The sequence below is a fragment of the Gracilinanus agilis genome, chromosome 1 (assembly GCF_016433145.1).
Source record: "Gracilinanus agilis isolate LMUSP501 chromosome 1, AgileGrace, whole genome shotgun sequence".
In the NCBI taxonomy this organism is placed as follows: Eukaryota; Metazoa; Chordata; class Mammalia; order Didelphimorphia; family Didelphidae; genus Gracilinanus; species Gracilinanus agilis.
The window spans coordinates 219,056,690-219,084,119 of NC_058130.1; the positions used below are offsets into that span (position 1 = coordinate 219,056,690).

General features: G+C 35.5%; 1 protein-coding gene across 1 annotated transcript in view; it reads left to right on the forward strand.

The window, feature by feature from the left end:
* The window catches only part of BAIAP2L1 (BAR/IMD domain containing adaptor protein 2 like 1), a 123,136-nt gene that overhangs the window by 7,957 nt on the left and 87,749 nt on the right, over positions 1-27,430 (forward strand). Inside the window, exon 3 of the mRNA XM_044678943.1 lies at positions 7,334-7,420. Coding sequence (XP_044534878.1) covers positions 7,334-7,420 — 87 coding nt within the window. The remainder of the gene's footprint in view (positions 1-7,333; positions 7,421-27,430) is intronic.

Consider the following 27,430-nt stretch of genomic DNA (forward strand, 5'->3'; position numbering starts at 1 on the left):
CTAAGGTTAGGACCAAATTATATAAAATCCAAACAGTTTATATTTTATACTAGAGCTCACAGAGACCCCACTAGGGTCTTTTTTTTTTTTTTATTGATAGTTACTCATTGAGTTAACAGATATGTTAAGAACTGTGCTTAAGGAAAAATCACTTTGAAATGCACTGCCTCATAGAATCTTGGACTCTCCTATACATGAAGTCTTTCCTTATCCCCTCAGGTGTTAATATTCCCCCCAAAACATTACTTTGTGCATATTTTGCACATACTAAAAATATCTCACACATCCAAATAGTATAAACTCTTTTAAGACAGCACTTATTTTTATGACTTTTATCTCCACTGTTTAACGTATTGCTCATATTAACAAGTAACTTGGTAAATGCTTGTTAAATTGAATTGAACTGTTCAAATCTGGCCTCAAGACACTTCTGAGATAACTCTGAGCAAGTCACTTTACCCCATTGTGTAGCCTTTGAAACTTCTGTCTTGGAATTGATAACTAAAACTGAAGATAAGAGGTTTTTTTGGTTTGTTTTTTTTTTAACTGAATTTTTCTTCTGGGTTTCTGTTATTCTTTGCTGCCAAAAAATGTCATTGCCCCAGCAGGCTGTCACAAAACCATCAAGGTTATATTGTGGGCAGGACCCTGCACTGAGTGTCAAGAAACTTGGATTCTAATTATGTTTCAGCTGAGACTCACTTTGCTCCATCTTATAAAATTAAGGAGTTGGACTAGATGATCTCTAAGTCCTTTTCAGCTATTAAGTTAATAGTTCTCTGACTTCTCCCAGGATCACTACCAGCTAATAGACAAAGGGTGGGCTTGGTAGAAGTTATGGAACCATTTAGTTTAATAACTGAAAGGGGGGACCTTCAGTGATCATCTAGTTCAACTCCCTAATTTTACAGGTGACACAGACTATAAAATGTTGTATCAAATATCTCTGTTGGCATATTTTCTATATAGTATATCTATATAATATATTTCATATATAACAGAGAAAGAGAAAGGGAGCGAGAGCATTTTTATATTTTACAAAGAGCTTTTTCACATATTGATCTCATTTCATTCTCACAACATCCCTGTAAGATAGGTAGTTTGTAATTTTATATGTTACAAATAAGGAAATTGAAGCTCAGAGAAATTAAATTAATTGCCCAATATCCTATAAGAAATGACAGTCAGAGCTGAGAATCTGAATCCAGAGCTTTTCCCCCAAGCCCTCAGGAGTCTTGATTTAGAAGCCTTACTTGGATATTATTCCTTTCCAGATTATTTAATCCTAAAAGCCATTGTTTTAGCGTTCACCTGCTGAAAAATCACATTTTAAAAAAGGAAGGGAAAGTCACAGTGACCTGGCAAGTTCTTTTTCTTTTACAACTAAATTGCTGAAGTGGGAAAAAAAATCATTTCAAGGTGATTTACTGAGGTGTACAAACAGCTTTCATACCTAGTCCTCCAATTAGATGTGACTTAGCTTCTGGAGATCTTTGTTTCCACCACCACCACCACCCTTTTTTTTTTGGTATTTGACATTTGCGAAACTCCCTTTGGGTCATTACTCATGGTTTTGTCTACATTCTACCATTTGACTTCAGCCTTAAAAGATGGTTTGGAATTCAGACAGCAGAGGGTGAAGTAAAAGAAATTGGGGCAGTTCCCTAATTTCAGGCAAATTAAACAGTACGAACAAAGGCTGGGGTGGGAGGGGGTGACATGGGCAAGGTGCAGTTTAAGGCACATTCAGAGACTAGTGAGCAACAAAAGAGAAGGTAATATGAGATAAGGCTGAAAAAGGAAGATGGCCACATGTTACAGAAGCACTCAAATATCAGGCAAGGGAATTGGAAATCTTCTCCGAAGGAAGGAGGATTCTACCAAAGGTTTTGAGTAGAAAAGTGACATGCCTAAATCTAGGCACAAGAAAGTTTGGTCTGGCAAGTATTTGGACATGCACTGTTCACAAGTGCCCCGGAACTTGTGGGACACTTGTGGATGAGATTTATTTTGTAGATACAAAGAAAAGTAAGCTAAACATATAGGAGATTTGTGATTTCATTTGTGTACAATCTTCTTTTACTTTATATGTGGAAATGCTTTGTTAAAGGTTAAATCATTTAATTTTTAAAAAGGCAAATGCACCATTGTCAGGGAGGGTAGCCTTTTAGTACTTACTAAGCACCAGATGTATGTATACAAAGAACAATTCAAGACATGGCCTGACTCCAGACACTTAGAATCTAATTGGAAAGACAAGACCTGGGTGGCAGCAAATGATTAAGTGCCAAACAGCGAATGTGAATGGAGCTGGGTAAATAATTGCTATTTTTCTGTAGAGCAAGAAGTACTCAGTCAACTTTATAGGTAAAATAAAAGGCACCAGTCAGTGCTAGAGGGTCTAAACAAGAAGACAGACTCTTTAATATGCTCTTGCTGTGAGCTTTTACAAACATATAATTTAGATTCATGCTTTTAAAAAATTACTAAAAGGTCCATATTCTTTGGCCTACAGCTCCCATTGCAAAGTTTATACCCTAAGACAGTCAAAGACAGAAATAAAGGTCCTGTGTATGCTAAAATATCCATTGCATCTTTTTGTGACAGCAAAGAATAGGAAACAAATTGTGACAGGAATATAATGGAATTTTACCATATTTTTTTAAAGTGAATACAAAGAATTCAGAAAAACATAAAGACTTAACACAAATTGATGCACCTTCACAGGTAATATCCTTGCCTTATATTTAGGCAGTAACAAGATTGCTAGATGGCAAAGTACATAGAATTCTATACTTGACGTTAGAAAGATCTGAGTTGGAATCCTGCCCCAGACCCTTAACTGTACAACCCAAGATAGGCCACTTAACTAATTTTTGCCTCAGTTTCTTCATCTGTAAAACAGAGATGATAAAGCATCTTTTTAGGTTTGTTGTGAGCATCAACTAAGTAATGTTTTGCAAACTTTAAAGTGCTATATAATTATAAGTTATTGTTATTAACCCAAAAAATAAGACTATCCACTGAGAACTCCCTTTTCTCCCATTCTCACCTAATTGTCCATTATTTTCATCTCTTGTCCAAGTTCCTCCATCCTCAAAAACCCTCAGCAGATCCTACCATGCTATCATCCTATATTTCCTCCCATTAATCAACACCTTGAAAAAAAAGCTATCCTATATTCATTACCTCTACTTCCCCTCCTCTTACTCTCTTTACCTCCAGAAGTCTGACTTCCCACCTCATCATTCAACTCAAACTGCTTTCTCTGAAGTTATCCATGATCTCTTTCTCACCAAGTCTAATGATTCCTTCTCAATCCAAATCCTTGATTTTAATGCTTTCTATGACACAGCTGACCACTCTCTCTTCCTGGATATTTTCTCTTTTAGACACTACTCTCTCCTGATCCTCCTACCTGACCTACCACTTTTCAGTTTCCTTTACTGATTCATCATCCATGTTACTCTACGCCAAGATTATATCATGCGTCCTACCTTCTATATACCATCTCATTTGGTGACCTCATTGGATCTCATAGGTTCCATTATCTCTATGCAGATAACTCCCAAATATGTGTATGGAGTGTTTCTTCTGAGCTCCTGTCATAATCACCAACTGCCCATTGAAAATTTCAAACTAAATACACCCAAAAGCAGCTCATACATAGTAGGTCGAAAATGGAACTCATACCTCCCTCAAAACACTCCCTATTACTGTACCACCATCTTTCCAATCACTCAATTTCACAGTCTCAGCATCATTGTCATCCTTGATTCCTCAATCTCATGCCACATATCCATGCATTTGCTTAATCTTATCTCTACAACATCTCTTGGATATGTACACACAGGATCACCACAATACAGATCCTCATCACCCTTCAACTAGATAACTACAATAGTAACATAATAGAAGCAACTAAAGAAAGTACGGAAAAAAAAAAACAGCCCAAAGGAAAAGACAAGAAAGAACAAAAGCAGTAAGACAATACAGAAGAAAAAACTTTGAACTGATAACAGAGACAGTAAAATCTGTCTGAACTTTGTAAATTTGTATATATAAGAAGTGGACAAATGATAAACCAGACAATTACGTAAGAAAGTGCCTTGTCTCTCCCCATTCCAATCCATCTTCTTACATAGCTGCTGAAGTGATTTTCTTAAAGTACAAATCCAATCATGTCATTTCTCCCCCTCACCCAAATCTCCACTCAGCAAAATTCAGCGGCCTCCTATTGCCTAGAAAATTATATGTCATTTCCTCTGTTGGACATTTTAATCCCTTCCTTGCACTTCATAGTCCATTAATACTGACCTCCACACATACACATTCTCTGCCTGGAATTCATTCCCTCTTCATCCACCTTTTGAAATCCCTGGGTTCCCTCTAAACTTAGCTCTAGCTAGCACCACCTTCTTCATAAAGGGTTCCAACACCCCCAGCTGCTAATACACCTCCCAAAACTACCTTCCATCTATTATGCATGTATTCTGCCTACACTTGTGTGCCTATATATTGTCTCCTCTTTTTTGAGTGCCAGCCTTCAGGGCAAGGACTACATCTTTTTTTTATCTTTGAATTCCCAGAACTTTGCCTCACACATAGAAAAGGCTTAGCAAATGTTCTTTGTTTTGATGAATGGAAGAGTGATTAGAAATATATGGAAATGAAGGTTATATGAAAAACAAAAGCATTAATATTTTAAAATAAAGGTAAAATAATGAATGAAATTTTTCAGTGGAATTTGTCTAATGAGAGTAAATAGATAAGCCAATATAATGTTCAAGAAATTCAGTTTTTATAATGAGATAGTATAGTTACAAAATACTTGTGATAGTATCATTTGTATAGTTTACCTTCAGTATGACATTTTATCCCACAGTTTTGCCTTTCAGCTAATTGGTAACTATTAATGTTTAATTCCCGCAGTAAAATATTACTTTATCTTAACAGTATTAAATATAGACACTATATATATGCATAGATATATAATGAATATATACTTTAAAAAAAATATATATATATATATATATACATATATATATATATAAACACACTTATATGCCGGGAAGCTATTGGTAAATTTTTAACAACCAACTCTCTAGAAAAAAATATATGCATGACACACTTAAGTTTCTTCTGAATCATTAGCATTTTCTCCTTCACTTTCTTAAGATTAGACAATCCTCAAAATAATAAATCAAACATTGATTTGTAGCATTTGTCAATTTCTGAGATGTAAATGCTCACACTGAAAATTTAACTAACAGTTGGCTCTTAAGCCAGTTCAGGTTGGCTCCAGCACACCTCTGCTTATATGTACATGTTCTCAAAAGGAATTTTTTAATGTTTACAATCCCAGGAATCAAAACTGTCATAGCATTTTAAAACCGGAAGCAACCTTAGGTCTGACTTGAGTTACTTGGATTCTCTTCTGCCCCAAATTTACTCACTATCCGACCATGAGCATTTATTGAACTATCTATACTACTTTTTTCTTAGTCTAGATTTGGGATTCCCATACTATAAGGACTCCCTTTGAGAATTCCCTATCAATCATCAACTGTTTATATACATTATTGTGTTAGAGGCTTGCCTAGGAGCATGGAGAGTTTGAGATTTGCCCAAAGCCAGTATGTATTAGAGGCAGAACTTGAAACCAAAACTTTCTTACTTTGAGCTCAACTCTCCATCCACCAACATTTCTCTTTCAACTCCATGCCTATTAGTGAAACATGAATGGTATTACTGACATCTGAAGACAGTTGGGTAAATCAGCTAGTTAATAATCTTAAAGTATTCCACAGATATAAATTCTTCTTTTTTATATAATCTCATTGCAAAGTTATTACCAGAGTGCTATAAATTGCAGCAGTGTTTTGAGAGCTTTGTATTTGTCAAAGACATAGCTCTATATTGTAATAACTTTGAAGAAAGGATTGAAAGGATTATTTTTGAAGGATTTGAATTGAAATTATATATTAATCTATTTTCTATCATATGTAAAACTAGTGCTAAAATAGTTACATAATGAAAAACAGTGACTATTTTTCCCATAAAATCTTTATTACCCCTGCCCAAAGTTCTTATTTTGCCTATTATCAAAATCAATAGTCTCATTTACATTTGTAATAATTTGCTATAAATTTATCTCAAAAGCTGCAAAGTAAACCTAATTCAGTTTTTTTTAATTTGGGAATGCATATACAACAAAAATATAAATACTGCAAATTTTAAATTGCATGACTATATTACTATATGTAAACAAGCAACACAGAAGAAAAATACCTATTATTCACTCTCAAAGTTTTCAAAATGAATGTTATTTTCAAAGAAAGGAAATTGAAATATATAAAACTCTCCAGTTTCCATCCCTCAGAATTAAATCTCTAAAAACAATTAAATATCCAGACTTGAAATTTTGGAATGAGAATAAAAACAATCCTATTTTGAACAAATTTGAATACAACCTACATAATATTATGTTCCCTTTCTGAACAGAAGATGTTGACTTTGATCAAGGCCTGTTTTGAAGGGGGAAGTAAGGGGGGGGGATGATTAACTCTTTCTTACCGTTTTCATGTGGCAATTGAACAGGGTTTACACTTATTCAGAAGCAAGACCACTCTAAAGGCACAGGCAATTGTCACAAAGTTCATTTATGAACTTTGGAAATTGGAATCTATTTCCTCATAGAAGCAGTGACTCACTGGGGATGAGCCAATAATGGCTCACTTTCCCAGTCCACCCACAAAAGCTTGTTTTGACCCATTAAAAAACTGAACTATAGTGCTATACTAACCAGCTCCTTATAGTAGACTTTTTTCTATGACTCAGAGTCTCTAAGGTTTTAATAGCAACAACTCCAGGGATTTCTTTTCTTTCATTAAAGCCCTTACTTTCTGTCCTAGTAACAGCTCTAGGACAGAAGATGGCAAGGGCTAGGCAAACAGGGTTAAGTGACTTGCCCAGGGTCTAGACAGCTAGAAAGTGCCTGAGGCCAGAATTGAACCCAGGTCCTCCCAACTCCAGGTTTGGCTCTTAACACTGCCACCTAGCTCCCCGACAGCTCTAGGGATTTCTAAAGCCACTTGCTTCAGTAACAGGAGTTCCCCTCCACAGCAGCCTAGGTGTTCACATATGTGGATGGTACCTAAGTCAGATACTGGGAAGTCAGAGACTGCCTGTCCAGTAAACTATCAAAATAGATTTTCATTCAAGTCATACCCATTCTTAAAAGGGTAATTGATTTATGTTTTTAAGGGGAAATCTGCATTGTTGTTTTTTCTTTGTATTAATTATTTCAAATATGTTTTTCTTTCCCCTCTAGCTATGATAGTGGCAGGAAGAGCCTACTATGATGGTGTAGCAAAAATTGGAGAAATAGCTACTGGTTCTCCTGTGTCCATAGAGTTGGGTAAGTTGAACAGCAAATCACATTGAAACTACATACATACCAGGGGTCCTCAGGTCTTCCTTTGGTTCCTCTTAAGGCTCTCTCTGAGCTCCATTTTGGTTTGTAATTTCTCCAGATGAAATGTGTAGCAGAATTTCCATGCTTCTAAAAGAAAAGCAATGATCTTCCTTTAGCCCACTTGAGAAAGTACCAAGTTCATTTTGAGAGACAACATGGTAGAGTGTATAAGGAATTAAATTAAAAGTTTAGACTAAATATATGAAAATTCTAAAATAATATGGTAGTCACCAATTTAAAATATCATAGCTCAAGTCAAAATGACTTTCAATAGTTTTTATTTACAAAATAGGTGGAGAGAGAGTGAAAGTTGAGAAATACAAAAAAAGGGTAGAGAAGATATTTAACCTATCACACTACAATATTGCTCCAGTGCTTGACCTTAGTCAAGTGGGATACTAAAAGAAAGTCTGATTCATACTTCAGTCTGGTGAGGTACTAAGTAGGGGTACTTAAGTTAGTGTTAACCAAGTGTTAACTCAAAATAGACAAAGAGAATAAAGAATTCCCTTTCACAACTGGAAAAAGTCAAATGAACAGTGTTAGCTAAACACCTACTATATGCCAATAACTGCAAAGACACTGGAGATTGAGAGAGACAAAAAAATGGGGAGGCAGCAGGTAAGCAACTATGTACAATCAATCTGAATGTGGAACAAATTGGTAATAATCAATTAAAGGAGGACACCAGCAATGAGGAAAATCAGGAAAGACTTTTTTAGAAAGTAGGAATTTTAGCTGAAATTTGGGGGAAGCCAGGAGGCAGAGATGACAGCCAATGAAGGTGCCTTGAGTTGGGAGATATCTTATATGAGGAAGAACATGGGAATAAGTAATATCTAAGAAGACCTTACAAAAAGAGGAAGGTAGAAAGGTACCAGATTATGAAGGTTTAAATTTTTTTAAATTTTATTTTCCAACAACAATTTTCAACATCTGTTTTCCAAAATTTTAAGATCCACATTGTCTCCCTCTCTCCTCCTTCCTGAAGTTGGTAAGCAATTTGATCTGGGTTATACGTGTATTTCATAAAAAATATAATTTTATGAAGGTTTTAAAAAGACATAAAAAGGATATTATGGTTTTTTTCTGGAGGCAAAAGAGAGCCACTAGAGTTGATTGAAGGAAAATGACCTTGTTGCATAATTTCTAAGCATAGGAATGCAAATGATAAACAAAATCTCCAAGCCATAAAGAAATAGGTTTATTGCAAGAGGGTCAGTCTCACAATAAAGCCAGATTTCTGGTCAAGACCAAAAGACCCTGAGCACTGTGTGAGGCCTTCCTGTATACCCCAAAGAATTAGACAACTTTTATACCAGTACAAAAATAATCCAAGACAGTGATAAAAATAGAGATATGGATTGGTTGAAGTAATCAGGAAATACTTCTCATTGGTAGAAGTCACTTGATAGACAAGGGGGGGAGTGAGGGAGCCTGAACCCTACTTTATAAGCCTGATGATGTCATGGATTTATACACTAAGACGACCAGGGTAAGGAGGCAGGGCAAAAACCTGATGATGTATAAGGGGGGTATACAAAGGTGAAGGGGGTATTGCCAGATTTCTAACGAGGCAAAAGCCTCTATGCTAGTGAAGGCCAAGTCACAAATTCAAGACCATCATTGCTGAGGGTGCATGATATACTGAGGTCTATGCTAACAGTGATTAACTTGATTGGGTGATAAATATGGATTCAGTGAACCTCTAAGGAGTGTTACAGAGTAATCATCATAGGAGGAGAGCCTGGAAGTGACTTTGAAGAACGAGGAGTCTTCCCAACTTCCCCACTGTAACCATCAGTATTGGGGGTCAGGGGGGCACTTCAGAAGCTGTGTCAATAGGAGGGAGCCTGGTCTCAAAGAGTACAAGAAGGTGTAGAGTTAGAGTAAAAGCAAAGGTTTAAGATGAAAGCAAATGTGTTGCCTAGGGAGTAGGAATTCCAGAGAGTACAGTGGAAAGGAGTGAGTAGCTTCAAAGTGGAACATCAGGTGGGGTTAGGTTGAGGGGAATGTGGGGAACTGAGAACAGAGTTTACACTGGGGAGTGGGATTTCAGAATCACTGGGACAGGGAAAGAATGATAGAGTGAAAATATAATGAGTTTAAATAGATTATCATTGTCCAAAAGGATTCAGTCTGGAAATGGAGTTGCCCCAGAGTGTCAGTCCCAAGTGTCCTTCACTTATGTAGCTAGAAGGGGATGGGATGGTGTCTGGTGGGGATATGGAGGTGGCTGGAATGGGACAGAATTCACTGCTCAGGAAAGCCAGGAAGCCCTAGCTCTGGAATGGGCAGTCAGAGTTCAAATCCTAGCCCTCTCAGTAATTACTCATTCGACCATGGATAAATTAGTTCATCTTTCAAGGCCTTAGTGTCTTCATCTGTAAAATGCTGGAGTTTGTTTACTATCCATATGACCATGGGCTATTTAACTTCTCTAGGCCTCTTTTTTTTTTTAATTTTTAAATGAAGGGTGTCCTAAGTATGATGATACACACCTATAACTTACCCTATTATTAGGCTGAACCTTATAGATATTGAGTCCAGAGAGGTCTGAGTTGCAATAGGCTAAGTCATTCAAGTGTCCCCAGTTCGCCTGACACTGCTATGGTGAGTGAGTCCCCAGGCTGGGGAAACACCAACCTGCACAAGGAGAGGTGATTTAGCCCATGTCAGAAACAGAGTAGGTCAAAGTTTACTGTATTGATCAACAGTGATAATGGTGACTGCTTTTCCAGGTTTAGCAATGTGGGAAGACTCACCTGGGGGTGGTAAAGAAAATGAAAGGGAAAAAAGAGGTTAGGTGGACTATAACATCTCTGCTGGAACATGCCTGTTGACTTATAAAATCACAGATTAACATTATGTTGTATTGTGTTTTTGTTTATTTTGTTAAAAATTTTCCAATAACATTTTCATCTAGTTCTGGATTCTGAGGACCCTGGGGGAACCAAATCTAAACTGACCCAAAAATGGAAAGTGATCAACCCTCTAACCCCTGAAATACACGCTCACACACGATCCCCAAATCAATACCCTAACAGGAGAGATTGTCAAGTTACCTATGACTAGTGGGTTTGATGAACCTGGCATAGGAAAGCCTGTGGACACCTCTCGCAATACAAAGGGCATTTTATCATGGATGGAGGCAAAGGTTCAGCAATGGACAGTTTAACCTTCCTATACTTTCTATTCAGAGGGTCTGCATGAAGAGTTTCTGTCCATTGGGGTCCACACACAGTGGTGTGTACTCAAATGATGGAGAAAATGCCACCTACAACCACCCAAACATCTAACCTGATTTTAATGCCACAGAAATCACCTCCGTCTACACAAGGTTGTGTGTGATATAACCATTGGTGTTGTGAGTAGGTCACCAGCAAAAATTAGAGCTAAGGCAAGAGGAAATTCCATGCTTTTGTCACATCTATTAATAGACCAGAGTTGAATACATCAAATCTCCTCACATTTCAGTCAGGATACACAATCAGCTAGATTAACAGTCAACCATTGGTTGGAACATTTTTACTCAGGTTGTTCTCAACATCATTCTCTTACCTGGGAAAGAACTAACGGAACAAGTATAAATGGCTGCCAGAGGCTCAATCCACACTACATATGCAACTAGAAAAGGTTATTGGGAGCAGTGTATGGAGTATATTTCCATAGCTTTGGAAATAAAAATTTCTTTAAACAGGAAAACATTAAAAGAAAATTAGGCACTTGGGTTTGAGTTTGCAGGGGCTCTGAGGCACTCTGAAGCATTTAAACTGGCTCCCTAGGAGTGCCTGAATTTGGCTATGACAGCAATATTTTGGACTAAAAAGAACACACCATCTTTTTCTGCCCTTGCAGCTCCAAAGAGAATACCAGGCTCCATTATTATGGTGCTAGCTCTGGTGACAACCGTGACAAGGCACATAACCAGAAAAAGATCTTGTCTCCAGTACTCTGCAAGAAGACATCCTTGATGTTTGTCAAGGTGCTTAGAATAACATGTTATGTGTCAGATTGAACCAATCTGATTGATTAAGGGGGAGAGGGGAAATGCCTTGGGGAGTGTTACAGGCTAGGAGTTTGATGCCTCTGTACTAAAGGACTTCTAAGCTCCCTCTAGATTCATCTATTCTATATTTATCTTTTTTATGTACTCATGGGCTCCCCCTTTGGAAAGTGAGCTCCTCAGGCTAAGGAACTGTTTTTACTATTTCTTTGTAAATATTAGAAAAATGCCTGACATATAGATATTACTTTCAAGAGATAAAGCACCAGGCCTGGAGTTCAGATCCATCCTCAGATACTTTATCTCTTTATGACCATAACTGTTTGCCTCTAGGTTTTCTCATTTGTAAAATAAGAATGATAATAGCACCTACCTTTCAGAATTAGTATGTGGATTAAGTAAGAAAAAAATTACAAAGTGCTTAGCACAGTGCCTAGCACATAGTTAGCTCTCTATAAGTGTTAGCTATTATTAATTATTATTACTTAATAACTGCTTGTTAATTAAAAGTTATAGTGCTTGTCTTGGAGTCAGGAAGTCTTGAGTTCAAATCCATTCCCAGACACTACCCGTGTAACTCAGCAAATTATTTAAACTGCATGGAGAAAAAGGTACACAGACCTACCTGATCTCTATCAAAATACCCTCCAAAAAACTATGATATTATGCTTCATAGCAAATTCTGGTGGTAGAATGTCCTCTGGCTATAAAGCCCTAAGTAGAAAAACAAATAGACAGAAATTTTGAATTTAATTTTGTAATGGGTACCAATAGTATATTTAGAATTGAGCTCTAAACCAAAGGAGAATCAAGATACTTGACACAGTCAAGACAATAATGAATATGCTTATTGTGCAAATAATCCTAAAATCAATGTATTTAACATATTTGGGTTTTTTTATTTTCCTTCACACTGATTTTGACTTTTCATTTCCAAACATAATGACTATCTATGTTTGGACAATTTAATAATTGGAATAATTTATATTTAGTGACATTCTGCCCAGAAAATTGCTATATTAAAATATCTTCATTGCAATGAAGACCCACAAAAAGACAGGGTAAAATAATTTTTCAGCCCAAAACAACTTTGAAGGCTGGTATGAAAGTTCTGCTGCACTGGGGTAGAAGTAGAGTGCACAGTAGCACACAATAGGTTTTAGGTGCATCTGAATCAGAAGCAAAAGCTTCCAGCAATCTCAACCATAGATGATAGAGGGTGAGGAGGGAATCAGACAACTGTTCAGAAGGAGATTACAGGGGTCCCTCTGCTGGTTCTGGGTGCAAGATTTTTGTCACATTGCCCATCCACAGATCCAAGTCATAGTCTCAGGGTGAGGAGGAGCACCAGCACTTGTAACGATAGGAGAGCAGGGAATCATGATCACAGTTCCAAGAAATGACCGTTTATAGATCCCCAGAGCTAACTCTTAAGTCAGCTGTACAAAGAGCCTGAAGTTTAAAATAATATTTCCTTCACCATAGTTGTAACTCAACTTTAGCAGTTCCTTAAATTAAAAGAAAACAAAAAAGTTTGAAAATGAGGAAACAAAAAAAAAAAACAACATAGAAAATTGTTTTAATGACATGGAAGACCAAAACACAAATTCAGAAGACAACAAAGTCAAGACCACTACATCCAAAGACTCCAAAAAATTTGAATTGGTCTCTAGCCCAAAAAGAATTAATGGAGGGGCTTTTAAAGGATTTTTAAAATCAAATGAAATAGATAGAAGAAAAACTAGAAAAAAGAAATGAAAGTGATACAGGAAAAACTTGAAAAAAGAATTGACAGCTCAGTAAAGGAGGTACAAAAAATTACTGAAGAAATGTAACTTCTTAAAAAACAGAATAGGCCAACTGGTAAAAGAGACAAAAAACAGTGAAGAGAACTTCTTAAAAAGCAGTATTGGCAAAATGGAAAAAGATAAACAAAAATTTGCACTGAAGACTAGAACTCCTTAAAAGGGAAGAATAGACCCTTTGGGAAAAGAGGTACAAAAGCTCACTCAATAAAATCATGTCTTAAAAAAGTGGAATTGGGCAATTGGAAACATAAGAAATTAAATTTAGGGTTTGACTAAATATCAGAATTCTAAGGTAATATTATAGCTCAAGTCAAAATGAACTTTTAGTAGTGTTTATTCACTACTAAAAAAGAAAGAGTGGAAGTAGAGAAATAAAAGAATAAGGTAGAGAAAATGTCTAGCCTGTCAAACTAAATATTGCTCTGGTGTCTAGCTCACTCCCGGCAAGCCTCGTTAACCCTCAGTCAGAGGACCTGATGGTATCTTATGCAAGGATTCCACCTATGCAGCCTCCTCTAGGGAATGAAGGCCTCTACAGAACTAATCTCTCCAGAAGGCAGAAAAGGAAGGTCAGCTACTCAATCACCCAAGATGAAGTCCAAAGGAGAAGATCTAGGAGCAGTCCTCCAAGAAGCAATCCAAAAGCCAAGTCACGAGCCAAAGTCCTCCCGACAGAAAGTTCAGGACTTTTTATAGTCATTTTCCCATGTCACTTCCTGTCCCTTCCTCCACTTTATAGGAACCAATTTAGCACTGCCCAGGGGGTGGTCTGGTCAGTCCCCTGTGGAGTTGTCACCCACTTTAGCAAGTGGCCTATAAACACTCTTATTTAATGTTAAGTAGGGGTGCTTAAGTTTTTTATTGATTAACTTAAAAATTACTCATTGATAGACAAAGAAAGTTTGATTCACTCTTTTCACAGAAACTAATGACTCCATGAGACATCAAGAAACAAAGTCAAAAAAAGAAAATATGAACTATCTTATTAGAAAAACAACTGACCTGAAAAATAAATCCAGGAGAGAGAATTTTAGAATTATTTAACTACCTGAAAGCCATGATAAAAAAAAAAAAAAAGAACTTCAACATCATCTTTTAAGAAATAATCAAGGAAAACCACCCTGATATTCCAGATCCAGAAGGCAAAATAGAAATCTAAAGAATCCACTGATCACCTCCTGAAAGAGATTCCAAAAGGATAACTCCCAGGTATATTATAGCCAAATTATCAGAACTCCCAGGTCAAAGAGAAAATATTACAAGCATCCAGAAAGAAGTAGTTGAAATCTTGTGGTGCCACAGTCAGAGTAACACTAGACTTAGCAGCATCTACATTAAAGGACTGGAAGGCCTGGAATTTGAAATTCCAGAGGTCAAAGGAGCTATGATCAAGGATCACTTACCCAACAAAACTGAACATAATCCTTCAGAGGGGGAAATGGATACTCATTGAAATAGCAGACTTTCATATATTCCTGTTGAAAAGACCAGACCTGAATGGAAAATTTGACTCTCAAATAGAGGACTCAAGTTGAGGATAAAAAGGTAAACAGGAAAGAGAAATCAAAAGGCATCCAGTAAGGTTAAACTGTATACATGCCTACATGGGAAGATGATTCTTGTAACTTCTAAGAACTCTTCATTATTAGGAAAGTTAGAAGTAGTATACATAGACAGAGGGCAAGGATATGATTGAATATGATGGGATGATATCTAAGCAAAAAAAATCAAATCATGAAAAAAAGGAAAGCATTGGGGGAAACGGGAAATGGATTAGAGTAAATTTTCTCACATAAAAGATCAAAAGAGCTTTTATAGGGGAGGGGAACATAAGAGAGGGGAGGAGGGGAAAACAAACCTTACTCAATGGAATTGGCCCAATGAAGGAAGAACATAATCAATTGGGCATACAAATCTATTTTAACCTGCAGGAAAGTTGGAGGGCAAAGGAATGAGAGAAGAGGGGTAGGACTGATAGAAAAGTGAACAAATTGTGGGGATGTGGTGGTCAGAAACGAAACAGAGGGAAATAGGATGGAGAATAATACCCAATAATCATAATGGGAGGGGGAGGAAATTTATAAATCTATTAAAAGTTTCATTTCTCAAATTCAGAAATGAGTCAAATATATAAGAATACAAGTCATTCCCCAATTGATAAATGGTCAAAGGATACAAACAGGTACTTCTCAGATAAATTCCTTAAAGCTTTCTTAGTTATGCAAAAAAATGCTCTAAATCACTATTAAAAATTCTAATTAAAACAATTCTGAGGTACCACCCCACACCTATCAGATGGGCTATCTTGACAGAAAAGGAAAATGACAAAACTTGGAGGAGATGTGGGAAAGTTGAGACAATTATACCCTGATGGGGGGAGTTGTGAGCTGATTCAAATATTCTGGAGAACAGCTTGAACCTATGTCCAAAGGCTTATAAAATAGTGCCTACCTTTTGACCAAGCAATACCATTACCAGGTTTGTATCCCGGAGAATTAAAAAACAAAAAGGAGAAGGACATATATGTACAAAAGAATTCAACAGCTTGGGTGGCAAAGAATTAGGAAGTGAGAAGATACTTGTGGGCATCAATGCTAAATAAGTTATAGTTTATGATTGTATTGGAATACTATTGTACAGTAAGAAATGACAAGCAAGAAGAGCTAAGAAAAACCTGGAAAGACTTATATAAAGTGGAGTAGGTAGAAACAGAAGAAAACTGTACACAGTGACAGGAATACTGTGCAGTGAACAACTACAAATAACAAGTATATTCAGCAATCCCAAGGGACTCATAAGAAAATGCCATTTGCTTCCAGAGAAAGAACTGATAAGAGGCTGAATCCAGACAAAGAGAACTTATTTCACTTTCTTAATTTTTTTGTTCAAATTTCCTTCCACAAAAGGACTAATATGTGGAAATGTTTTATATGATTGCACATGTAAAATCTGTCAGATTGTTTACCATCTAAGAGTGGGTAGGGAAGGAAAGAATTTGAGACTCAAAAATTTTTTTTGGAAATGTTAGAAACTTTTTCATGTAATTAGAGGAGATTAAATTTTTAAATTTAATCTGTCTACCTCAGTTTCCTTAACTGAAAAATGAGAATAGTACTTGCCAGGATTATTGTGAGCATCAAATAATATATTTATAAAACTCTTAGCCCAATTCTTGGCACTTAGTAGGCTCTTAATTTGTTCCTTCCTTCTTTCTTGATTGACTTTTAAAAAATAAAATAAATTAGATTCTTAACCTCTGATATACCTACCCCACCCCCAAACTATGATTCTAAAAGTGAGACTGGATAAAGAGGAAGTGATGATTAAGAAAAATTACTAGAGAACAATTGCTTAACAGGAAAAAACTGAGAACAGGATTCACCAGTAGACCTGGCTTAGGGTCCAAGGAAGAAGGCTGTAACTTAAGTCTCATTGACTTTCTTGGGATTCTGTGGTAAAAACTTCAGTCATTTCCACCTCCAGTTGGTTAGCAATACAGGTATGCTATAGGAAAGATTTTCACTTCAGATTTATAATTTCTGATTATATAACAGAAGTTAGTGTAGCTCTGACATATTTTATCTGAGAGGGATGGGCAAACTAGGCTTTCAGATTTTACTTTGCGGTATGAATATTTCCTGTGACTCACCTAGTTGAAAATTAGAGACTCATTTATTTTACTTTATATGACCCTCCCTTCTTCTCTCAGGATTACTTTTAGATTGTATAAATTGATCTACTTTACAGTCATCCATAAAGAAAACAACCTACTTAATAATGCAATCTCAAATCACCAAAAAGTAAGGAAAATTTGGTTCTCTCCAAAATTTTCTTTTCAATTTCTGCTTAGGCAATTATATTTCTTTTTGTCTATTGAAAACAATTTCCTCACCCCGTAGATACTTTAAAAAACTTGATCAGTGTGACTTAAATTGGGTGAAAATGATCATTGGCAATCATTTCAAAGAGAAAATCCTGTACCATCTTCTGAAAAGGTCCAAGAACCATAGCTGAGAAAAAATAATTTTTTGTGTGTAAGGAAGTTTTTGAGAGGAAAGGAAGAGAAAACAATGCAGAGGGAATCACAGTATGTTAAATTTAAGATGTAAAAACATTTTAAACTTCAAGGTAAGTTATTTAATTTTTTTTCAAGTATGATTATTGAAAGAGCCCATACAATTCAAACAAGCCTAAGAAAAGGACTGAATATATCTGTATCTGTATTTTAGTAAACATTGGTTTTTATATTGATAGCTTCTAGGAAACCTTGAGTTTCGTGAATTCAAGAGTAAGATCAAAATGGAATAATAGCATTGCCATATTTAATCGAGTTAATCATTATAGGACATTTTTCTAAACGCTCTGTTTCCTTTGGTTATCTTTAGCAGAGTTTTTCCATGTCTTAACCAAGGTCTGAATTATAAGATAATCTTTTAAGCATCACATTTATAAAATATAGAGTACAAGGAGAAGGAAAGGGGTAACAATTTGAGGCACCACTAAAAGTGTTGGGGGATTGGAGTGGCTGAGACAAGTTGATAATGTTCCCAAAATATGATGAAATTGGAATAAAAAGTATATTTCTTTGACATCTGAAAAAAGGAAATATCTTCCTGTTGAAACATATGGTTATGTGCTTAAACATCAGTCATCAGTTTGCTATTTTTACATTTTATAGTTCTTGCCACTGTTTGAATAAGACTTTTCTCTTCCACACCTTAACTTTATACAACAGTGCGTTCATAATACTGAATCAACTATTTCCACAGCAACAATGTTGTTATAAACACTGGATTAAAACTTCAGTTCCAAAGGAAAAAATGTGTTATGAAGGTGAAGTCTTTCCTTTCTACTTCTAAATAGATACAAATGACATAAATAGTAATATTGCTTCATTTTTTTTCTTTTTCTTTTTTGCTTCAGGCTTCCCCTTTCATGCACAACCCCTGAATGCCATATAGGTGATGCAGAAAAATAACTAAAATTACAGGGATCTCAAATAGCTTTTATGAGGGAATAACATCCAAAGAGGAGTTGCCCTTGAAAGATTAATATTGATTCCTTTTTCCTTACATGGCTTTTTTTTAACTTAAACTACATCAACATCATGTGACTTCACATTCTATGTTCCTATGGAAAGAACAGTAAATAAAAGAGAGCAAACAATTCGAAACAGTCTGTACTTTTTTCCCTGCTTCTTGGGTGCATAGTCTAGGTATTATTCTGCTTTGGGTTTTATGTGTCTACAATTAACATGTTTTTAGTATGTTGACTAGCTTTCTGTGATCTTGTGGATTTACAATTAAATTTCTCCTAATGAGAATGAATCCTCAATGAAAAACTAAAGAAGAATATGATGCGAGAAAATCGTGTTTCAGGATTGGCCCCAGGGGACAAAAATATCTCTCCAACAGAACTTTTTTCTGTGGGTTGTATTGAAAAGCTACATGAATCATGTAGCTCTTGGGTCATAAGCTGAAGTTATTTTAGTTTTCATAATACTTAGTCTTAGTGACTTTTTTGTTAGCTTCATTGTAATTCACTTCTCACTACTTCATTTTCATATTTCATGTTAGAATTCCTTATGTTATTTTTATTTGTAATTTTCGAGTAGGAAAAGTGTACTCAGCAGGAAACTTTCCTTAAATTAACAGAAGTTTGAAGTGAAATTTTAGCTTTAGAAATTAAGTGAACTACATTCACATGAATATTTTCTCAGTAGTGATAAAGGGAAAAAACAATTCCATTATACCTCAAAAATATTTTTTTTTAAGTAAGGAACTTCTGGTGATTCTAGTTTGTCTGCTGGGAACAGGTTTCCCCCTGAAATTTCCTAGAGAGCTTCCTTAGAAGTCAGTTTAAATTATTACAAAAAATTAATGTTTTTATTTCCCAGTTAGGTCAGAGCTCTCCATCTATCCTTGGATTCCTCTTTCTGCATTTTGGGTTTGGAAACCAATTAGTATGCTAGTATTCACTGGGGAGAAATGCATTTGAATCCACCATTACTCTTATTCTTCTGAAGTACAGACAGGGAATTGCAGAAAAGAAAAACTTAGAGACTCAAAAAAAAAAAAAAGGAATTTATTCTTAATAGAAAGTAATCTAATTAATTGCTTGTAAAAAAAAAGTGGATAGTTTTGTTTTACTAAGAATTGAAGTCAAGCTTTTACCAAGAATTAAAGTCAAGGCGAACGATTTGCAACGATATTCTCTTCCTTCTCCTCCTCCCCCTTTTAAAAAATCAGAATAATATTTACCATTCTCCAGTCTGGAGCCAGCCTAGATTTACTTGCTCTGTAATCATTTCTGCCTATTTTCCAGATGCTGGGATATAGTTAATCTGAACGTAGTGATTTAAGTTTATCAAGGGTAGCTAGTGATATTCTCTTACTACCTTCTTTCTTAGCTTGGGTTTTAACTTCCTTTTTTTTTTTTTAAACCCTCTCCTCAGGGGCAGCTGGGTAGCTCAGTGGATTGAGAGTCAGGCCTAGAGACGGGAGGTCCTAGGTTCAAACCTGGCCTCAGAGACTTCCCAGCTGTGTGACCCTGGTCAAGTCACTTGACCCCCATTGCCCACCCTTACCACTCTTCCACCTATAAGTCAATACACAGAAGTTAAGGGTTTAAAAATTTAAAAAAAAAAATATATCTAAACCCTCTCCTTCCCACCTCAGACTCAATATTGTTTTGTTGTTAATTAACACCCATCTTACAAACAGCACCCTGTTTTTGTTTCCATTTTTGCTACCTGTCCTTGCTTCTTCCATCTTTTTTGTGTGTTGTTTTAAAACCAAGATTAGTCTATAAGTTACTCATATATTTACCCTGGCCCCTTTTTTCCTAAACCATTTCTGCTTGAGTGCTAAGAATTTCCATATCCTTTGGGGGGGGAGGGGTAGCTTCATTTTCTTTTCTTTTTTTTAAGTTGTGTTGATGACTCCTATTTTTACATTATAGTCATGCCTGTATTTATGCCTTCCACTTCCATTTCCACTCACAAAACAATTGAGGCAAATCAGCAGTCTACCTATTAACTGATAGTATCTGCAACATTGCATATCAATATTCCCCCACCTCTCTAACAAAAAGGGGAGAGATGCATTTCCTCATTTCTTCTCCTAGAACAAGTTGGTCCCTGTAATTATATAGTATTCTGTTTCATGTTAATATTCTTTTTGTTGTCATTGTGTACATTATTTTCCTGCTTCTGCCTACTTCATTCTCTACTGGTTCATACAAATCTTCCCAAGTTTCTCTGAATTCCTCAATTTAATCTTTGATAATAACACAATAATACTCCATTACATTCATATACTACAATTTGCTGAAATCATAACCCATTGAGTGAAGCCATTTTATTTATTTAAAGTTCCTTCCAACAAAAAAAATGCTGCTATGAATATTTTGGTATGTATGGGGCCTTCCTCTCTTCTACCTATATCTTCCCCACTATAGCTTTGCCAGTTTGGGAACCTCTTTGAGTTTATTACCTCATAGGTCTTCCCTGGGGAGGGGGTGAGTGAGTTGCTATTCTGGCCCACTGAATACTATCGAGTGGGGGTCCTGATAAATACCTCCTCCACCATCAATACTCACCCTCATACACTCCTTTCAGATATGATCAGCAGTGAGAACTTTATTTTTTTGTTTGTTTTTAACATATTTTATTTTTTACAATTACATGTAAAAACAATTTTTAACATTCATTTTCTAAAATTTGAGCTCCAAAATCTTGCTCTCCTTCCTTCCTCGTCCCCTTCCCTGAGACAGTAAGCAAATTTAATCTAGGTTATAGATATGTGATCATACAAAACACATTTCATATTGATCATGATGTGGAAAAGACTCAAGAAAAAACTATAAAGAACATAAAGTGAAAAATAGTATGCTTCAGTCTGCATTCAGAATTCACCAGTTCTTTCTTTGACGATCATACAATCTGTTTTTAACAAATCACACTTGAAGCAGAGCGACACAACCAGAGTAAATGTAAGAAAAGATAAATTGAATCAAAGTCATTGGAAAAGTTGCTGCTCAAAGTCACAAAATAAAGTACCATACATGTGCACAGTAGTACCACTGGTAGGGGAGAAAGATTGTTTCCAGCAGTGAGGACTTCAGATCAAAAAGTATGAGCAATTTAGTCAATTCTCTCACAATTCTAAATTGTTTTCCAGAATCTTTGAGCCAATCCTTAGATCCATTAACTGCTAAATAGGGTGCCTCTCTTCCCAACCTTGGACTGAGTCTATAGAATCTTAATCCATGGAATCCTATCTGTCCTTTCTCTGAATCCTTTGAAATCTTTCTCTCAAGGTCCTTGTCAAGACTCTATCTAAGCTTTCTACTCCTGTCTCATAGATTTTGAGTTGGAAAGTTCATTACCCGCCACAGTTCTTATCATTTCTATTTCTTTATCTACTTCTTCTTTCTGTACAATTGGTCTATAGCAAAGTCCCAGATCAATATCACTTTTATTTTATTCCCCAAGAATTCCCTGGAGTGATTCCTCACTCTAGTTTCTTCATTTCCTTACATTTGGATATCATATTACTACAATATTCCTATCAATTCCCCTCCCCACTCCTTTATCTGTTCTGTTCCTTTTCAATAAAGTATATCCTTTTCAGAACCAGCTTGTAGTCATGAGTTTCATCCCTTTAAATCTCACTTGATGCTTAAGAGATCAGCATTTCCTCTTTGCTTTAAGGACTTTAATTTTCTTTTTTTAATTGAAAATTTTTATTTAATTGATATAGAATAGTTTTCCATGGTTACATGATTCATGTTCTTTCCCTTCCTCCCATCCCCTTCCCCCCTCCTGTAGCCAATGATCAATTCCACTAGGTTTTTTTACATGTGCCATTGATCAAGGCCTATTTCCATATTATTAAAATCTGCACTACATCCTCAATCATATCCCCATCGACCCATGTGGTCAAGCAGTTGTTTTTCTTCTATGTTTCAACTTCCACAGTTCTTCCTCTGAATGTCCCTCAGAATTGTCTTGGATCATTGCATTGTTGCTAGTAGAGAAGGACTTTAATTTTCATCATTCTGGTTATCTGTATTTGTGTACAGATATGTGGAAGAAAAGGTTTTATTGCTCTCTCCTTTCTTTGATAATAATTACTGAGTATTCCTATGTTAAGACTGATACTCTAGGGTGGGGTCAGCAACATATGGCTCTCGAGCCGTATCTGGCTCTTTCGAGGGCCAGATATGGCTCTTTCTGCAGCAGCCATAAAGTCAATTTTTTTTCAGGCGCTGTTACAGGAGCGCACTGTGAGCACTGTACGGCTCTCATGAAATTACATTTTAAAAAATGTGGCGTTTATGGCTCTCGTGGCCAAAAAGGTTGCCAACCCCGATCTAGGTGTGGGTGTATATACCCACTTGTATACATGTGTGTGTATATATTATATAAACTGTGTATATATGTATATCCAATAAATCCAATCAACATATATTAAGCACCAAATACCAAGCTCTGTGCTAAATGCTGGCAATACAGTTAATAAAAAAAAAGGCAGTTCTTGCCCGTAAGCAGCTTACAGTCCAAAGGGGAAGACAGCACAAAAATCAGAAAGGGGGACGAGTTCCAGAAGGCATCTTGTTCCATAAAGTTGAAACTAGACAAAGAAGCAAATACAAAGTAGGAATATGTTAATATAGTAATATAATTTTCTTCCTTCTCTCTTTTCACTTTCAAAGTCTCCTATATTTGCAAGGTCCCAGAAAAGTTTTTCTTTTACATTTAAGTTCATTACATCCCTGTATTTTAAGCTCTGGGTCTAGAAATCCAAATTCTGTTCTCATATATTATGAAATGGTATCTTAAATTATTTTTTTTATTTTGTTAGTTGTACAAAAAAAAGCTTTTTTTCCTTTCCAAAATTATCATTATTAGTTAATTAGCTTAGCAAAAACTATCATTGAATGCTTAATCATTTTTTAAATCTTGATTTGACATTTTGTGATACAGATTTAATGTTCTAGTTCTAAGTTCAGTTTAAACTCTTGTTTTTAGTGACTATAATAACCAGAACAAGGTACCTCACAAAAATATATAAGACAGCTGTAGTGGATAGAGCACCAGGCCTGAAATCACAAAGATAAGTTCAAATCTCAGACACTTTCTAGCAGTGTGACTAAGCAAATTATTTGACCTCTATCAGCTTCACTTTCCTCAAAATATGGATGATAGGGGTCAGCTGGGTGGCTCAGTGGATTGAGAGCCAGGCCTAGAAATGGTAGATCCTAGGTTCAAATCTGGCCTCAGACACTTCCCAGCTGTGTGACCCTGGGCAAGTCACTTAACCCCCATTGCCTACCCTTACTACTCTTCTGCCCTAGAGCCAATACACAGTATTAACTCTAGGACAGAAGGTAAGGATATATATATATATATATATATATATGATACTAGCATTTGTCTTGCAGGATGGTTGTAAGGATCAAATGAGATAATAATTGTAAAGTATTTAGAACAGTGCCTGGGCACAGAGTAAAAAGCCAAATAATTATTCCCTTTCTTTCCCTAAAACTGTATCAAAACTTTGGAATAGATCCCAATGGGAAAAACACATTATTGATTTCATTTACTAAATCATAATACTCATTATTTTTACATGTCATACATCAGTGCAAAGGATTTAGTTGAGATCCGGCTAGCAAATTTCCAACTTGCCTAATTTTTTTCAGTTCTTACAAAAGTCATTAAAAGGACTTGTATTTTTAATATATTTTTAAATAATGGATTCAAACCCCACTGAAACTATTCATTTGGAATATTTTAAGCTGGTTATAAAATTTCCTTTCTAAGTCTTTAAAGCGTACAGGTGTGACCATCTTTATAGGTGACAACCATTGTTTCTAGCAACAAAAGTTCCTTTTTTAAAATTCTTCTTAATTTTACTCTCCTCATTATTATTCACTAATATCTCAAAGCACAATATACAATCAGTGAAAGCATGCTGTCAGATTCAAGCATTGTATTTGTTGGCTTTATTCCTGTCATTTTTTATTATCAGGAAGATCTAAATGGAGTCAAAGCTTTTCTTTGGAGAAAATAATTGTAGTGCAAAAACAAAAGAAAAAAGTACAACTTTTTTTAAAAAATAATCTTCCCCAAAGAAAAATACCTCTGAATATCAGTTTTTCTACCTATGTTCATGAAGAAATAATATTTGCTTTTGTCAGCTTCACAAGGGTGGAAAAGTAATTTTTTTTTAGGTAATCTATACATTGCTTCAAGATTCTTAGTTGGCCATTGTAAAAATTTATCAATGTTAAAATTACCTGCTTCTTTAAAAAAAAAGTCATAGATATCTTAAAGGAGGGAAAGCTAGTCACTTAAAATTCTTAACTAATGGACTCTTTCAGTAATTTTCTGTATATTTACATTTATTTCTATATTTCGTAGTACTCAAAACCAGTCGTAAAAGTCCCTTTTTTTCATGGGAAGAATGAGAGTGGAGACATTTTTATGAGACAACTTTCCTAAGAAAGGTTACTCAGTCATGAAAGACTTTAGAGTCACTTTTGAATTCTACATTATACAAAATCTGAATAAAATAGAAAAGGGTTTTATGCTGGAGTCCATGAGTGCTATAATGGAGGGAAGTGCACTACACTTAGAATCAGGAGAATTGTTCAAATCTCCTGGCTCCAACTCCTTCATCATTGGAAGAAATGATCTCTTAAAGCCTCATCAACTATTTTGACCCTAGAGCATAACCAAAAGGTGGTTAGTAATAATAATAGCCATAATAACATTTATACAGCACTTAATAAGTTTTCAAAACACTTTACAGATATTGTCTCATTTAACCTCATACCAGCCCTGTAAGTTAAGTACTGTTATTATCTTCATTTTACAGATTACAGATACAGAGAGATTGAGAGGTTAAGTACCTTGCCATTGGACACATAGCTAGTAAGTGTCTGAGATCAAATTAGAACTCAGGTCTTCTTGATTCCAAGTTCAGTACTCTCCCCACTGCTCTCCCATTAGCCAAAATTAACTTGCGTTTAATATGTAATTTGTCAAACATATTTGCAGGTACCTTAGAGAAATTAAAATCTTTCCAAAAGGTGCCACAGAGAAACTATTGAGAAATTTAACTTATGCACTAAATGGTCTAATTTCATTTTTAAAACCAGCTTGTATTTTTCTAATAATTTAAGAATCCCAAATTTCTGGCAGAAAAAGAGACTTACCTTGAGGTTTCATAACTTTAACTAGGTCCTGGGCTCTCCTAGTGAAAACCTACTCTCTTCTGGTGAAAAGCTAGTCTAGTGACTCCTTTTCTGGGTAATGTTTTTATAAGTATAAAATATATAGAACTACAAAAGAAACCAATTATATTGAAATATGGCTATCAAAATCATTTTCCCCCCATTCACAAGCCCTATCTTAAGAACTACTGATTTAAGATCATTTAGTCCCCGCTCCCATTTTACAATTGGAGAAATGGGAGCCCAGAAAAGTGAAGACATGATCTCATATGTAGTAAGTAGGAGGCAGGATTCAAACCCTGTCCTCTTCTTCCAAATACAAGGTACCAGGCTAATATACTGACAAGAGTCAAGGCATAATAACAAGGTTCTCTTGTCCTTTTTCTAATTCAGTAAGATAGATGATTATATAAAATAATTGGAGAGTCTGAGGTCTCTTGAGAACTGATTGTAAATTATCTTTAAATTTTTTTCATAATCTTTTTCAGTTGACATTTTTCAGGGGTATTAAAGGGTCTGTTTAAAACTATAGAAAGGCAGCTAGGTGGTGCAATGGAAAGAACACACATCCTTGAGTAATGAAGACTCATCTCCATGAGTTCAAATCCAGCTATAGGCACTTACTAGCTATGTGACCTGGGCAAATCACTTATTAAGGAAATAGCAAGCCATTCCAGTGTCTTTGCCAAGAAAACCCAAAATAAGAGGTTACAAAGAGCCAGACATGACTGAAATGACTGAACAGAGAATAAATAGCATGTCGTTGACACTTTCAGTTTTTTCATGTTTTTCCCATTGATGTTTGATAGTTTTTCTAGTGCAAAATGAGAACCAAATATCTTAGTACTTTGAATGCCTATTTACTTTCTAAAATGAATATTCTCACAAATACTGACTTTTTTTTCCAAGTTTGGAACTCATAAATTCTCCTTGGCAAGATTTGCAAATATTTACAAGCTTTATTATACCACAGTAGTTGCAGACCATATTTTGATGTCCCTTTCATAAAAATTGCATGCCCAATTGCCACCTTGGCTATGAAACCTTTTAGGAGGCAGCTAGGTTGGTGGTGCAGTGGTAAAGATTTCAACTTGGAATCAGGAAGACTTGACTCTTCCACTGAACACTTAATAGATTTGAATCTGGCCAAGTCGCTTACCTCTCTGTCAGTTTCTTCATCTGTAAAAATGAGTATAATAATAACTTATAGGGTTGTAAGAATCAAATGAAATTTTTAAAAGTCAAATGGAATAATATACGTAAACTTTACAAACCCTGAAGGGCTATATAAATGCCAGCTATGATTATTATCATTTAGTTACATTACTTTTTTCTACTGTTTAAGAGGAAAGAGGTAGACCTCAATGCTTGGACTAATCTTGATAAATCAAAATATCTTTTAGAGAATATGTATTATTCAGTACAAACTCATCTAACCCTTGTCTATCTATAGCTCTTAATCATCAAGATTGTTTTATCAGCAAATTGCTTAAGCCTATTCTCCATGCTAGAATACATTATTCACTATGTCAATTTGCACAGTCCCACTATCTCTCCCCTGCAGCCCCTATCTGATTCAAGAGAAGGGGAGAAATCTCTAAATTGTGTATTCCTACATATCTAGATTTTAATAAGTCCAGGTCAAGGTTAGACTTTACTGAAAGTCATCACCAGTACATATAGGCAGCATCTAAGTTTTATTTTTTCCCTTACTAGGAATTGTTTTTACCCAACAGTGTTATAAGTAATAGTTAAGCATTTGTGGGCTAGCCTAGAAACTTATTTATTTCCTAAATATCAAAACAGTTGATATTGTTCTATGAATGACAGCATCATTCATAGAACTTTCTGTAATATAAGTATGTGTAATAATATTTTTTTTTGTTTCTGACTTGG